General features: G+C 40.2%; 1 protein-coding gene across 1 annotated transcript in view; it reads left to right on the top strand.

The window, feature by feature from the left end:
- Positions 1-13,655, top strand: part of BRDT (bromodomain testis associated) — a 47,424-nt gene extending 33,769 nt beyond the window's left edge. Inside the window, exons 16-19 of the mRNA XM_090049195.1 lie at positions 4,058-4,119; positions 5,798-5,994; positions 10,412-10,589; positions 12,612-13,655. Coding sequence (XP_089905321.1) covers positions 4,058-4,119; positions 5,798-5,994; positions 10,412-10,589; positions 12,612-12,680 — 506 coding nt within the window. The 3' untranslated portion in view covers positions 12,681-13,655. The remainder of the gene's footprint in view (positions 1-4,057; positions 4,120-5,797; positions 5,995-10,411; positions 10,590-12,611) is intronic.
- Positions 13,656-13,983: the final 328 nt, after the last annotated feature.

Genomic DNA, 13,983 nt, shown 5'->3' on the forward strand with positions numbered 1-13,983 from the left:
CTACTTCATAGTTTCATATTTGGTAGGGTTGGAAGAGACCTGAGCAGATCATCAAGTCTGACCCCCTGCCATGGGCAGGAAAGAATGCTGGGGTCAAACGACCTCGGAAAGGTGTCTATCTAACCTCCTTTTTGAAGACTCCCAGGGTAGGAGTGAATGCCACTTCCTTTGGAAGTTGGTTCCAGATCCTAGCTGCCCTGACCATGAAGTAGTGCCTCCTGATGTCTAGCCTGAATCTACTCTCTGTCAACTTATGGCCGTTATTCCTTGTTACTTCTGGTAGTACTCGGGGGGAACAGGGACTCCTCCCATTGCCTGCTGGTCCCCCTTGGCCAGTTTATAGACGGCCACCAGATTCCCTTTCAGCCTTCTCTTGTGGAGGCTAAACAGGTTCAGGTCCTGTAGGATCTGCCCTGCTGTCCCCTGATCATGTGAGTGACCCTACTTTGGACCTTCTTGATGCTGTCCACTTCCCTCCTGAAGTGCAAAGCCCAGAACTGGATGCAGTATTCCAACTGCAGCCTAACCAATGTTGCACAGAGGGGGAGGATCACCTCCTTGGACCTGCTCATGATGCATCTGTGGATGCATGCCAAGGTGCGGTTAGCCCTCCTGACAGCATCCTCACATTGGTAGCCCATGTTCATCTTGGAATCAACAGCAGCTCCAAGATCCTTTTCTGCCTCTGTGTCTGCAAGTTTCTGTGGGAGCTCCAGAAGGGGAGCAGAGGGGAGGGGTCAGCCCAGGTCTCTGGAGCAGAGGTTGCTGCTCAGTGCTGCAAAGCATCTGGGATGCTGGAGGACTCTGGTTTAACTTAAATCAGGAGGGGGTCTGGAACAGATGTTGCATAAACTGGTTTGACCCAAAACAGTTAAGCCTGACACTACATTCAACCAGGCTTATCTCAAACCGGTTTCAGCCATTTTCGAACCAGTTTATGGGCACTGAATGTCTGTTCTGTTATGGGTTTAAACCAGTGTCTGATCACTTAAACCAGTTTGTGTAATGTCTCTCCCTAGCCAAGGAGGGTACAGGGCTAATTTGTGGTATGCCTGCCAAAAGGATTGATTCCTACTGCTTTAAAACATTCTGACAAAGTTCTTGCCATGAATATCCTAATCTTACTGGGATTAAATGAGATTTAAAATGTACCTTTTCCAAAAAATAGAGTTGTTCTTTCTATTCAGTGTGTGTCTGTTTCTTCTTGCTCTTCTATTTTCTTCTTCTCAAACTTTTATTAACCAGTATTAATTCTGTTTCCTTCAATTTTTTCTGGCTGTTGGAAGAGAGGCAGCTAACTAATTTATTAAACAAGAAAGAATGAGCAGAGCTTGTACCTGTACCAGATTTGCTTTTGCAGGGGTCCTTTAGCATGGCTGCCATAGCCCACTCCCCTGGTCTGTGCTTGCTATTAAGTCTTAAATTCCTTTTCCATTATTTAATACCCTGGTAAAACATTTCTTTTCCTTTTTCCTTGTTTGGGAAAAAAAAAATAGATATTTCAGTCTTTGCTCCTTTTTAAAATATTGCACTCTGTAGCCTTTTGGGTAACAGATGCTGTAGGAGTGGCTAGTACTACTGTGTACATCTTTCTGACATAAATTTGTTTTCAACTTTGACTTTTTTTAAAAACTGTATACTTATCTCCACCACTTGTCAGTTTCTGAAAAAACTGATATCCAATCAGACTTCTGTCTGAGACCACCCAGGCTGACTAAAAATAGTGGAGTGGCTTTTTCTGAGGTTTAGCACTCCAACATTGGTATTACCCAAGTTGATGCCAACTTAGCAGTCCTATAATAACTCCCAGTAAAGCTTCCTCATGGTGAAGCCCACACTACCAGCATCATGAGCTCAGTGTTGGCTGCTCCAGGGTCTCAGCTAAGCTAGCTGAAGCTCAATACTAGCTAAAGGGGTAGGGCCTTCAATGGCAGAGGTCTACATACGCCTCATTTGTGAACCCTTGGCCCCGGCAGCTTCATTATTAAGCTTTCCAGCCACTTGGTCTAACATCCATGGTTCTGAAGAAGAAATGGAGTATTGTGGGTGCTACTCGACTTCTCCTAACCCATTATGAAATCTTCAGTCTGCTTCAGGAAAAATCTGTTCATCAGTCATCAACATTATGGTAAATTTCCTCTTCAGGCTAGTTGGATAGTATGCCAAGACAAATGTTCATGCCTCAAGAGCAGGAACGTTTTGGCCTTCCTTTAATGCTTCATTTGCTAAGATTATGCTCTAGGATTCCTATTACTGTAACACTATCTGTTTGTGGTGTCAAAAAGATTAGGATGGTGAAGGTTGCCTTCTACATTCAGAAGAACAAAAGGACTACTCTGCTAAACAAGACAGTGACTCTTTCACATAGACCTCTCATAAAGTATCTAAAGCAGGCTGATTTGGCTTTTTAAAAAAAAAAATGGCCCAGAAATGTACAAGGGAGACTAAATAGTACCAGGCTTGGAGCCCTGTCACAAGGTTACACTAGTCTACCTTTTCTATTTTATTTAGCCATAGGGCTGGCTAGCCAAATTCTGCTGGTTATCTTGGCTCCTAAACTATACGTGTGTTGTATTTTGAGAATCTTTTTGTTGCCAACAGGAAAATATTTACAGACTTCATTGGGAGAGTCTAGTTGCGCGCACACACGCAACCCCCTCTTTTTGAAATCATAATGAATTTTTTTGAAGCTTATGGGCCCAGGATGCTTTATGTATTTTTAATATTTTATCAAATATTTAATAGGTTATTATAGCTACAGGATAAGAGAGCTATGAAATTGCTGACTACATTTAGTTAACCAGAGTTCAGTTGTAATTGCCCCCTCACAAAAGGTGCAGATATAGTAACAGTAGTTCTGTTGTGTGTTGATAACAAGGTACTTTGGGGTTGGGAAGCTAGAGAGCTATTATCTACAAAGAACATTAGAAATCCTCTCCTAATACTAAAAATGATACCTGGAGTAAAAGTAGAATATGCTTCTTCTTCTGTTACTGTGCTAATTTCTTTTTTCTTTCTTTTTTTTTCTTTACTTTCCCCTCCCCCCCATCCCTGCTTATTTCAGGCAAAGTAAGTTCAAGCAGTAAAATATTGCAAAATTATACATGTAACTAATAGGCACCTTGACTATTAATACTCTAATATGAAAATGCCTGAATAGGAAGGTGTATTTTCTTGTATTTATAGATAAGTAACTTGTCCAAAAGCACATGATCAACATACTTCAAAGTAGGAATCTTAATACAATACAAAGGAAAACCTGACTACTCTGAAGTAATGTTATTGAAATTGCCTTTCTAGTTTTTTGCCTTGGATGTATGATCTCAGCAGTTCAACAACAAATATGACTGTTCCCTATGTCTCCTGTACTACTTTCCACTGGGAGTAAGAGAAGGGTTTATGTGACTCAACCTTACTGGCTGACATCTTATTTTATAAAAGGTAGAAATAGGCAGGTTAAATTGTGGGTTTACTTAGAAATGGAGTACTCCCTCTAGAGCAAGTTGGAACATCAAGCTAGGGATATAGTCATTCTTCTGAAGAATTCAGGGGAAGGAAGTGAATAGAGAGATTCCTATTCTAGCCATTAGAAAGAGAAAAAGGGTACCATGCCTGCCTACTTTCTTAGAACAAGAAGTGGGATGAAATTTACAATCCCGATGTAGGCCTTTATTATTTGGAAAATGAAAGCCCTCTGGATGTCTGGTCATTAAAACATATTGTGAAACAGCAGCCCCTCAGTTAGAGGTATTTTTAAATATGTCTTAGTGGTTTAGGCCCTTGTGGGCAAAGTTCAAAGTGGTATTTGGGTGTATAACCACTCATTGATTCATTTCAACATCTCCGTGGTGCTCCTGTAATCCTCTTTTCTGGTCTAAATTGTTACTGAATAAAAACCAACCTTGCCACAAGAAAAAAGCTGCATGTTCTTTTTTTTTAAAAAAAAAAAAGCCATTTTTTGTTAGAACATCTAATTCTTCCCAAAACAAACTAGTTTTTCAGAAGGTTTAACTGATTTGATGCAATACTGATTATGCTCATTCTGTTTTTCCAACAGGTCATTCTGATGACACTGATAAAAACCCACTAGAGGCTAAATCTCAAATTCTTTCTAAGAAGGTAGGAGTAGCCTCTGAGTATCCCTTGTAAATCTTAATTTGAAGAAACAGTTTTGGATGTTTGTCTAACCAAGTGCATAATGAAGTAGTAGTTGGTTATCTCAAGTTCTTCTCCATAAATAGGACTCTTATGGCTTAGGCCTTTGGTGCCTGGTAGACCTGTGACTAATAGAACACATTCAAAGATTCAAGAACCTGTTTCAACTTCATGTCCTGAAATCTTCTAGTCCCTACTAAGTTGTGGCTGCAGGAAAAGTTGATGCTTGCAGATTATCTAAATTTTAAAGCAAGGTTTAATTCTCCAGACAAGCTGCTGGTCTTATCGGCACTAGACATTAGTGGACTTAATCTCAGTTCAGTAAAATGTGTACTTAAAACTGTTCTCCACATGTGGCTTCAGAAGCAGTAAAGTAATGCTACTAAATTCCGCTCTTCCAGTAGTACATACTGTTCAGATGCTGATGCATCATTAGTCAAACAGTGAGATTCTCCAAAAACCCCAGTGCCTCTAAAGGCGTTGTTTATTAACCTAATATTGGTTACTGGACCTATGAAGCAAATACTGGTAGAAAGCCAGAGTACTTCCAACGGAGCCATGTGCATCCATTTGTTGTTTGTTTTACTGTAATATAATGGAAGCTAGGCAGAGGAGAAAATACTGTTATGCTTCTGTGCAGAAAGCTTATTTAAGGATTTTGCACTTCTTGGGAGTAGAATATTAAGGCATATTGTCTTTTATAAGGAGAGTTTTGGGAAGTTATTTGACAGCAGCTGTGCCAATGGCTAGTAACCCATTTTTTCTGATGTGCTTGGAATATATTCCAAAATTTTGGAAGCTTTCATTGGGGATGTTTTTCTTAGCCAAAATTATGGGTATTCCATTTTATAAGAAATTGGATTAAACATACTGGCAATTTCAGTCACTAAGAAACTGAACTGCAAATAGATTATGACTTTGGTAATGCAGAACCTTTTAAATATGTCAAACGAAAACTGCACCATCTTTTGGTACTCTACTCTAAAAATTAAGGACGCAGACAGAAGAGCAAGTCTCTGCTGTAACCTGTTATGCTTTGCAGGAAGCACTATGAGTTGCGACAATCCTCTAGACCAAACAGAAGTCCGCTGTTGGGTTGAGGGGGGGCAGGGGTGGAGGCTGGGAAATCCAGCTGCAGGTTACAAACTTGCAGCTGGTTTCCTCTAGCAATGATCGCCCCCCTCCTCCCTCCCAGCACAGGCACTGTTTTCAGAATGGGAGTTCTAGGGGTTCCCCAGAAACTGTTGGAGGCTGGGGTGGGTGGATTGGAGCCCCCACCTCCTCTGGAGGCTCCAGCAGACCCAGAAAGAAACCACAGAACAAACTCCATCCTCTCCCTTCCCCCCTCCCATCCTGAAAACGGCTCCCAGGCTGGGAGGCAGGCAGACACAAGTTGCTGAAGATACTATGTTTTGAAATGTCTTCATCTGAGCCCTTATGCAATGAGGGGTCAGACTTTCATGGGATCATGCCCTTTTAAAGTGCTTTGCAGCCAAGCGCTGCTTTGATCACGATTTGGGTGCTTTCAGGGGCCAGTCCAGGCAAAAACTGCCACTTCTGTCTGCACCTTAAGGAACTTTGTATAGCAATGTACCTTAGTACACAGACTATTTAAACTGGACAGGTACTTTCTTTGTTTCAGGACTTAAAGCTGAAGAATACAGAGTCCTGGATAAGCTTATGTAAGAAGATGGCACTTCCAGCACCCATAAAAGCTTCAACTGAAAGCTTCAAACAATTCAGGAAAGTGGCACTAGAGAAGGAAAAGAGTGAGCAAGTGCAGGACTTGAGGAGACCAGTAGAAGCTGAGGGGCAGCAGAATCCTCTTCCTCAAGAAAGGTAACTCCAACAGTCCAATTTTCTTAAGTCTTAGCTCCTTTTATATCATAAGCCTGTGGGCCAGATGGTTGGATGGCTCTGTGGAATTCATTAAGTACTTTGTATTGCCTTTATATGGGAGGAACGCACACTTACTCATAAGTTGAAAAGAATCTGCTTAATTGACAACAATACAACATGACTGTCTAAAATCTGCTTTAATGGATAGGCCTACATTTATGTGCAGTGCTCTTTGTTTTATAAGCTGATAATATCTCCTTCAATAATTGAAATATGGGCATTAGTAGTCTTTAATATCTAGAGTAACTTAATTTTTTTTCTAGAAATTGCCAGTGTTCCATTACAATGGCTAAGAATTGAAACTATCAGTGCAAAAATGCTATGGAAGACTGCTACAGTAACTATGCAACACTTGCTATGTCAGTATTTTTCTCTTAAGATGGCTTACTAATATTTTGAGTATCCAATTCTGTAAAAACCTAAAAAGAAGCAAGATACAGATGTACAAACTTCTAATATCCTGTATTCTCATCCATTTTGATAATCGTCTCTTTATTTGGAATATGCTACTGTACCTGTGCACTACAACAGCAATTTTGGCTGGAAAAAATGGTGTATAATTCATAAATCTCTTAATTAGCCAGAAGGTGCAGGACACTTTATTCCAGGTCCAACATTTAAAAAAAAAAAAAAGAACTTTGCGTGTATTGATTTCCTTCAACTCTAAAAGACTTGCATTTTTAGCCAAAATTTTGGGTGTTTCAGCTTGCTATATAAAATTGGTGATAGCTCATAGTGGTAATTTTTAATGTAAAAAGTGTACCATTCTAGCTTCCTGAAAAGAGTAGAAATGCATAGCAAGCAGTCTTGTGCTTAGAAATGCATGTTCAACTCCTGTGGGCTGACTAAGGAGCCCTTTGCTGCTGCTGCCGCCGCCGCTGCTCCTTAGGGTTATATTTGATTTCTGCTGGCTTGCACAGTGTTCACAGTCTAATTAATATCCTAACCTCTGTAGCAGCAAGAGGACCCTTAGCACTGCCTTTGCTCTGCCATGAAAAATGGTGCATTAGCCTGTGTTGATCTCTTTACCCTATCTAGACAACCTTCAGTACTTGAGAGGGCTTCTTCAAAACTGCTTTCACTATCCCCACTTGTAGAATATCTGTATGTGACCTGTTTCTACAAGAAGAACTGCTGTTCTCCTGGTAGAAAAAACAGACGTTCCTAATGTTCCTCCTGGAGCAAAAAATGGCTGTTCTAGGAGGAAAAAAAACAATTCCAACCAGTCAGAAGTTGCTCCAAGGAGGGTTTCTCTTGAGAATAAACTTCTGTATGCTGTGACTTCACTTCTCTTGGCCTTCAGGAGCAGCCGAGTCACAGGGGATAAGCTTCCATGCCTTCTGGAACCTGGGGTCACCTTGTTCTAGAGAAGGTACAGGAGGCAGTTTCTTCCACCCATCTTCTATGGAGGGGAGAGGAGTAGCCCTAACTGCTCCCTGCCAGCTCCTCATATACTAGAGTAAGAAGTATCCAAGAGGGCTGAGCTACTTGGACAACTCAGCTGCTAGCGTCAAGCAGAGGGAGCAGTGCCACACCCTAGCTGGTTCTCACTCAGCTACAGGGCAAAGCAATCAACCTACTAGGTTGCAGGGAGTCCCCTGGCTCCTGACAACCTGCACTCTGGCCCAGCTGATGAGATCCCCTTGACTCGGCACCATGAAAGTTGCACCAAAGGAAGCTTAGCTTGGACATTGGGGGGGAAAAAAAAACCTCTCACAAGGAGAGTAGTAAAGCAGTGGAACAAGCTACCCAGAGAGGTAGTGGATACTCCATCCCTGGAGGTTTTTAAGAAAGCTTTGGCTAGGATGATCTAGTTGGGAATGGTTCTGCTTTTGAGCTGGGGGTTGGACTACATGACCTCCTAAAGTCCCTTCCCATCATAATTTGCTATGATTCTAAAACAGGGCTGTCAACCAACCCCCACTATGCAGCTGGCATCATGCACAGCAGGAGCCTGCCATGAATTGAACTTAAGGCATGAAGGAAAACCAGCCATAAAACATTACATGTTTTGTGGGATGTTTCTGTAAAATGGTTTCTCATTTTGTCACAATGTTAATTACCTGACCATGTGGTTGGGTTACTAATTAAGATATTAACAGGTTAATTGCATATTAGAATGTCTGTCAGGAGCCTTAATAACAGATCCCATTTTCTGCAGCTTTTACTAAATGGGACTTGATCTCCTCCCAGCTTTAAGAGTTCTTCATGCACACTAAGCTTGCACGAGGCTTGTGTATCTTAGGATCCAAGACTCCTTGATGACAGCAATTAGTTTTATTTTGAGAGATGCCAATTTAAGAGTGGTGCAGCAGTATCAGAAGCACAATGTACATGTCTACTTGCATGCCTTCAAAAAAGTTTCTCCTTCAGAAATCAAGTAAAGAAATTGGCTTACTCTTGATTTGGTTATTTGGCCTTTTGGAAAACTAAATTTATCATCTGGTGCCTGAATCATGTCTTTTGAATCTTGTCTTTCGCTGTTGTCTGCTTCTTGGTATTTTAAAATAATTCACTGATTTTTCTCCTAGGGGAGGTCCAACTGGGAATGGCTTTCTTCCACCTTTTTGTTGTGGTTTGATATCTATTTGAGATCAGACAGTGTAGAGTCCAAGCAGCTTCAGTTAATGCCAAACTGCATCAAGGCAATGTCGCTTGTGGACATGCATGAATGCTTCTCTATTCTGGGAATCTCCCTCCCTGCCTCGCATGAAAATTACATGAAACAGTTGAAGGCCTCACTGACCAAAATTAACACTAAACAGCACCCCTGTTTTAATACAGAAAATAAATACTGTAAAGACTAAGTTGAATCCCTGAGGTGGTCTGCTTGTAAGCAAACACAAACACTATCAAGCTGCTCATGTCAGGTGCCCATGGGCCCCATCATCTCGGCGTTCAGAAGTCACTCCTGGTACCTTGAGGTGTGTAGAGGGAACATTTAAAGCTGTGTCAATGGCCAAATTGCTGACTTTTTTTTCTGAATCTGCATTGAATCTTCAGATTTGGATTCAGCCGATTTCAGCTTCCAAGGGAAGTGATGCTGGCTCTTACCTTGGGGATCTTTAAAAGGAGACTTGATAATTGCCTAGCTGGGGTCACATGAGCTTAAACTTACCAAGGGTCATATGAGCCCAGTATTCATTCCTGCCCATGGCAGGGGGTTGGACTTGATTATCTGCTCAGGTCCCTTCCGACCCTACACCTATGAACTAATATTCTTGAAAAGACAGTGGTGCTGGTGTCGTCATTAAAGCCCCCTCCTATGCTGGAAGAATTTATACTGACTTCAGGAATTATTGACTTCAAGACACTTCAGCCAATTTTCTCTATAAGGAAGGAAATGCCATACAACTCTCTTAATGTGTAGGCATAAGCCTTGCATCTCTCTGCCAGTGCACTGCACCTGTACTGTCCACGCAATTAGGGCACTGTCAACTCTGATTCTGTCTAGAATGAACGTCTCCTTAGTTCTTGAGTTAACAATCCCTTTTTTTCCTCCTTTTTCATGCCCTCTTAAAGCCTCTCTGCAAGTCCTTAGACAATCTATAGACTGAGTAGGATGAGGCTGCTCTTGGTTTCTCTCCATGTTTTTCCCACATCTCATAATGCAAGACACACCTATGGAATCTGTTCTTTGAAAAAATTAGCTGATCTTGGCTAGCAAGGCCTCCCTTAGTATGGAAGCTTTCAGGAAGAAGGCAGAAGCCCAGATTCTAAGGCTCCCTAGTAAGGCAAATGTCAAACATGACTCAGGAAAATCTCAGTTCATATACCATATTTTTGTGCATACAGTATGCCTTGGAATAAGATTGCTGACCTTGTTTTTTGAAAGGCAGAATGAACGTGGTGGGGTGGGGGGGAGTCTTTACTTGTAGATGAGTGACAGAGTAGTACCAGCTAGGGAAAGCAGAGCCTGCACATTGCATGCAATCCACAGGGAGCAGAACAGGCTTTGGTTTAGCTTTTGCCCGACCAGAGTTTCAGCAACAGAAACTGCTTTTACCATATTTCCTTGCATATAATGTGCGTTCCAATCTCTAGCAGTTAGTTTTGTGGGGGAGAAAAGGTGTTGTGCATAAGTATATGGCTTTCTTTTAAAGAAAAAAAATTAATAATCCTGTGGCATTAATGTAGGAAAACATCAGTAGTTATTGTAGCATTGCTACTTGATTGTTCACACAGATGTTATGCTGGAGAGGAAAAGGATTGTGAATCCACATTGAAATGATGTTGGACCACATATAAAGTGTGCTGTGTTGCTTAAACTAACTGACACTTTTTGGCTGACACTGACATGCAAAAGCTGTAGAGGATACTGGAAAAAGAGGAATAATTTGCTCTACTTTTTTATAAGGAACCAAGAAGGAATGGAATTGGAACCGGTGGCAATAAAAGCCCAGGAGCCCCAGAAAGAGGACCCAATAAAAGAACAACAACAATTACTGAGGGCACAACAAAATTTGCAACAAGGTCTTGTCAAAGACCGTGACTTGGCTAGAAAAATGGAGCAAGAACGCAGGAGAAAGGAAGCAGTAAGTTACTGCCAGTGTCCTCAGCTAGTGTTAATCATTGAAAACAATGATCATGCTGACCCAAGTTCTGTTGAGTCTCTGGGTAATAAATAAAATGTCTGTTTTGGCTCTATGCTCCCTCTCCAGGAGGCACAGTACAAAATGCAGCTGGAAAGGGTCTGAAAAGAAGTTAATCAAAGGTGGCATTCAGCTACTTTTGGACTGGTCAGAAAAGGACACTTAAATGACAGCTGTGTTGTGAAAAGATGCTGCCTTTAAGTATGTGTTAGGGGTATATGGAATCGAAACTAATGGAAGAGGGAATATCTCTTATTAGACCACCTAGATATTTGCAAACAAATTATTTTATTTATCTGCATGCTTTTAGGCATACACCCTTCATCAGGCATAGGAGAGAGCAGAGATTGTAGAAGTTCACCTAGATAAAAAGGAAAATTTATATAGGTATTTTCCAGTCACTGAAATAATGACTTAACTAACTTGAACATGTTGTGGATTCCCCAGAATCCTAACTGAACTTCATGGCACTTACATTTTGCACCTCAGCTCTCTCCAGTGACACCCTGACTGTGTCTATACTGCAAACATGAGAGTTCCCAAGAGCAGCCTCCTCAAGTACTCTGCACTGCTCTGGGCATGCTGGTATCTTTACCAGAAGCACTGTGGCCATCTCTGTGGCACTTAAGGGGGTGAGTTAAGCAAACTGGTCTATCCATTTTTGCCCCCTGGCTTGTCAATTTTTGTCTACCCATCCAAATGCAGTGGCATCACAGTTTAGGAGGAGGCCTGCCTAGAGAAGCACAGACTGCTTGAATATATTATTTGTGACCTTCTGTCCTCAGAAACAGACACGAGCCAAGTTTTACCAGTTTTCTAGTTGTATGCAAAGCCCGCTGACTTGAATGAAAAGAGTCCCACAGATTATGATGAACTTTGGATCAGCCCTTAAAGGATCTATCATAACTTGGGACTTTGTTTCTGCAGTAACTGTTAACTGAAATTGTTATTCCACGTTGGCTTCCAACATAGCTAAAACAAAATTGGAAAAAGGCATCTCTTATGGAATATGAATATCCTGATGGCTTCCCAGAAGTTATTAAACCACTTTAAACTTACACCCTAGCTTTAATTTAAAATAGCTTTTAACATGTAGATATGCCCTTACGCTTGCTATAGGCTCCTCAACTGTTCTTCTGTTTGATACATTCATAGGTGTTGGGATCGGAAGGGACCTCAGTAGGTCATTGATACTTCTGTCAAAGCATATGACTAATCTGTTTTTTTTTTTTTTTTAAGAAAATCTACAGATGTAATAACAAATATGATGCAAAAGAAAAATGCTATAAAAGCATCTTTTGGGTTTTTGTATAATTATATTTACCAGTTTGTTTCCTTATGCTCATCAGCTCAAAAGATTTAGTTCCCAATAGTTTTTGATCTCCTAAAAAGCTTAAGGCAAAAGGCTTAAGTTGTTCTTTCATACATACTTATCTTGTGACCAAACCATTTTTTTGCAATACCAAAATAAAGCCCCTTTAAAAAACCAAAATTCCCAAAGGCTACTTTTTCTTTCTAACTGATCAGTGCTGTATACCCTTTTTCCTAATCAAAGGGCTCTTTTCACTCTCAGCTATCTAATACTTTTGCTTGCTTCATGATACGATTCCAGTGCTTCCAAAGTCATAATTACTAGACTCGAGTAGCACAGACTAAAGCTGGCTGCCTCTTTTAAAATGGGAATCCTGTTAGAAACATGTATTAAAGTCTATGTGAAGTAACAGTGGAACGGACAGGGGGTTGGACTCGATAATCTGCTCAGGTCCTTTCCGACCCTACAAACTATGAAACTATGGACTGGTTACTCTTTCTAATGCGACCTGGACAGCAGATAATAGTACAATTGTGGATGCTACTACAAACAAACAAAGTATGATTTGTCATTTTAGAAAAGATCCTGGGTGACATAATATTAGCTCTTCAAAACTCATTATCATAAGTAAGACTGTTAATTGTTTCCTGCAGATGACTGGTACCATTGATATGAATATGCAGAGTGTTATAATGGCAACTTTTGAAGAAAATCTTGAGTGAAATCTTTGACTCTGGAAATGGCTGCAACCTGGCTACAGCTTAAGTGATACTATTCAATGTTGTTTGTACAATAAATGGCATAAAAGTGCTGAATGCCTGTGTGCTATTTAGATGGCTAAACTGCACATTGTTCAGACTCTTCAAAGTGGTCTTAACTACTTATAATACCCCTAATTTGTCAATGCATAACTTTGATATCTCCCTTCCTTGTGTTTATCTGTACAAAATCTACTTGTTGCTAGCTAGTTAAGGACAGTCATTTTTTACTAGGTTTTTTTAAGTGACATGTTTCTACAGACTTTTTTTGGAACAACCGTCTCCCTGTTTTGAATTTAAAATTTTACGTTTAAGTGTTTTTCAGAATTGTTTTAATATATTGTTTGCAGCTGACTTTCAATCTTGTTTTCACCAGCCACTTTTCTGGTAACGGTAACCTCTACATAGCACCAAGTGTAAGTGCATACTTTACAAAAACTTCTCTGAACCATAGTTTTGTGCCTTCCAGTAGCAAATATCACTGTTATTGGCCCACAGAAATATGCTATTAAGTACTGATTGTACCAAAAGACTATGTAATAATATAAAATTTGTAGGGATGTTGTATATAGAGACTACAATATGTGGAAATTTCCCTGTTTTCTGTACTAGATCTCCATTTCTCACTTGCTATATGCTTACAATTTTTTAATTGAGGTATAGGCATGATGATATTTTTGTTAATACAGTAAACTATTTTTATGTTTATATGCAGGTGAGAACAAGCATGGAAGAGTGTTTAATAACTCAATCTTTTCTTTTGTTTTCAAAGAGATTCATTAACACTAAATTATTTCTGGCTAGAGTTTAAAAAGAATATCTGAAGCCCTTAATGTAGAAACTTGAACAAATGACTTTAGACTTCCTGTTGACTGTTTTACAGGTTTTCACAAGTAATAAAACATCTTATTTTTATGGTATTCATACCATAACAAAATGTATGGTCCTACTGCATCCTGTTTTGAGTTCTGTGCTACTACACAGTGCCACTTTAACTGGCTTCAAAGTCCAGAACATATTACTACATCATTCTCAACTAGCATATTGCATGCTTTTTTCAAATTGCCACTTCCGTGTAAAATTTATTTCTCAAATATTCCATTGAGGGTGCTACATACGCTTATAGTTAAAGAATAAATCTCCCTAAAGAGCAAATTTCTAGTCTGAAACTTTTATTAAGCATTCATAGACACTGTTGGCAATGCCAAGAATTTAAGGGAAGACAGTTTCTCACTGTAACTGAGAACACTTAGCAAGAAGTGTCCTG

The sequence above is a fragment of the Crocodylus siamensis genome, chromosome 5 (assembly GCF_052110815.1).
Source record: "Crocodylus siamensis isolate JL-2025a chromosome 5, ASM5211081v1, whole genome shotgun sequence".
In the NCBI taxonomy this organism is placed as follows: Eukaryota; Metazoa; Chordata; order Crocodylia; family Crocodylidae; genus Crocodylus; species Crocodylus siamensis.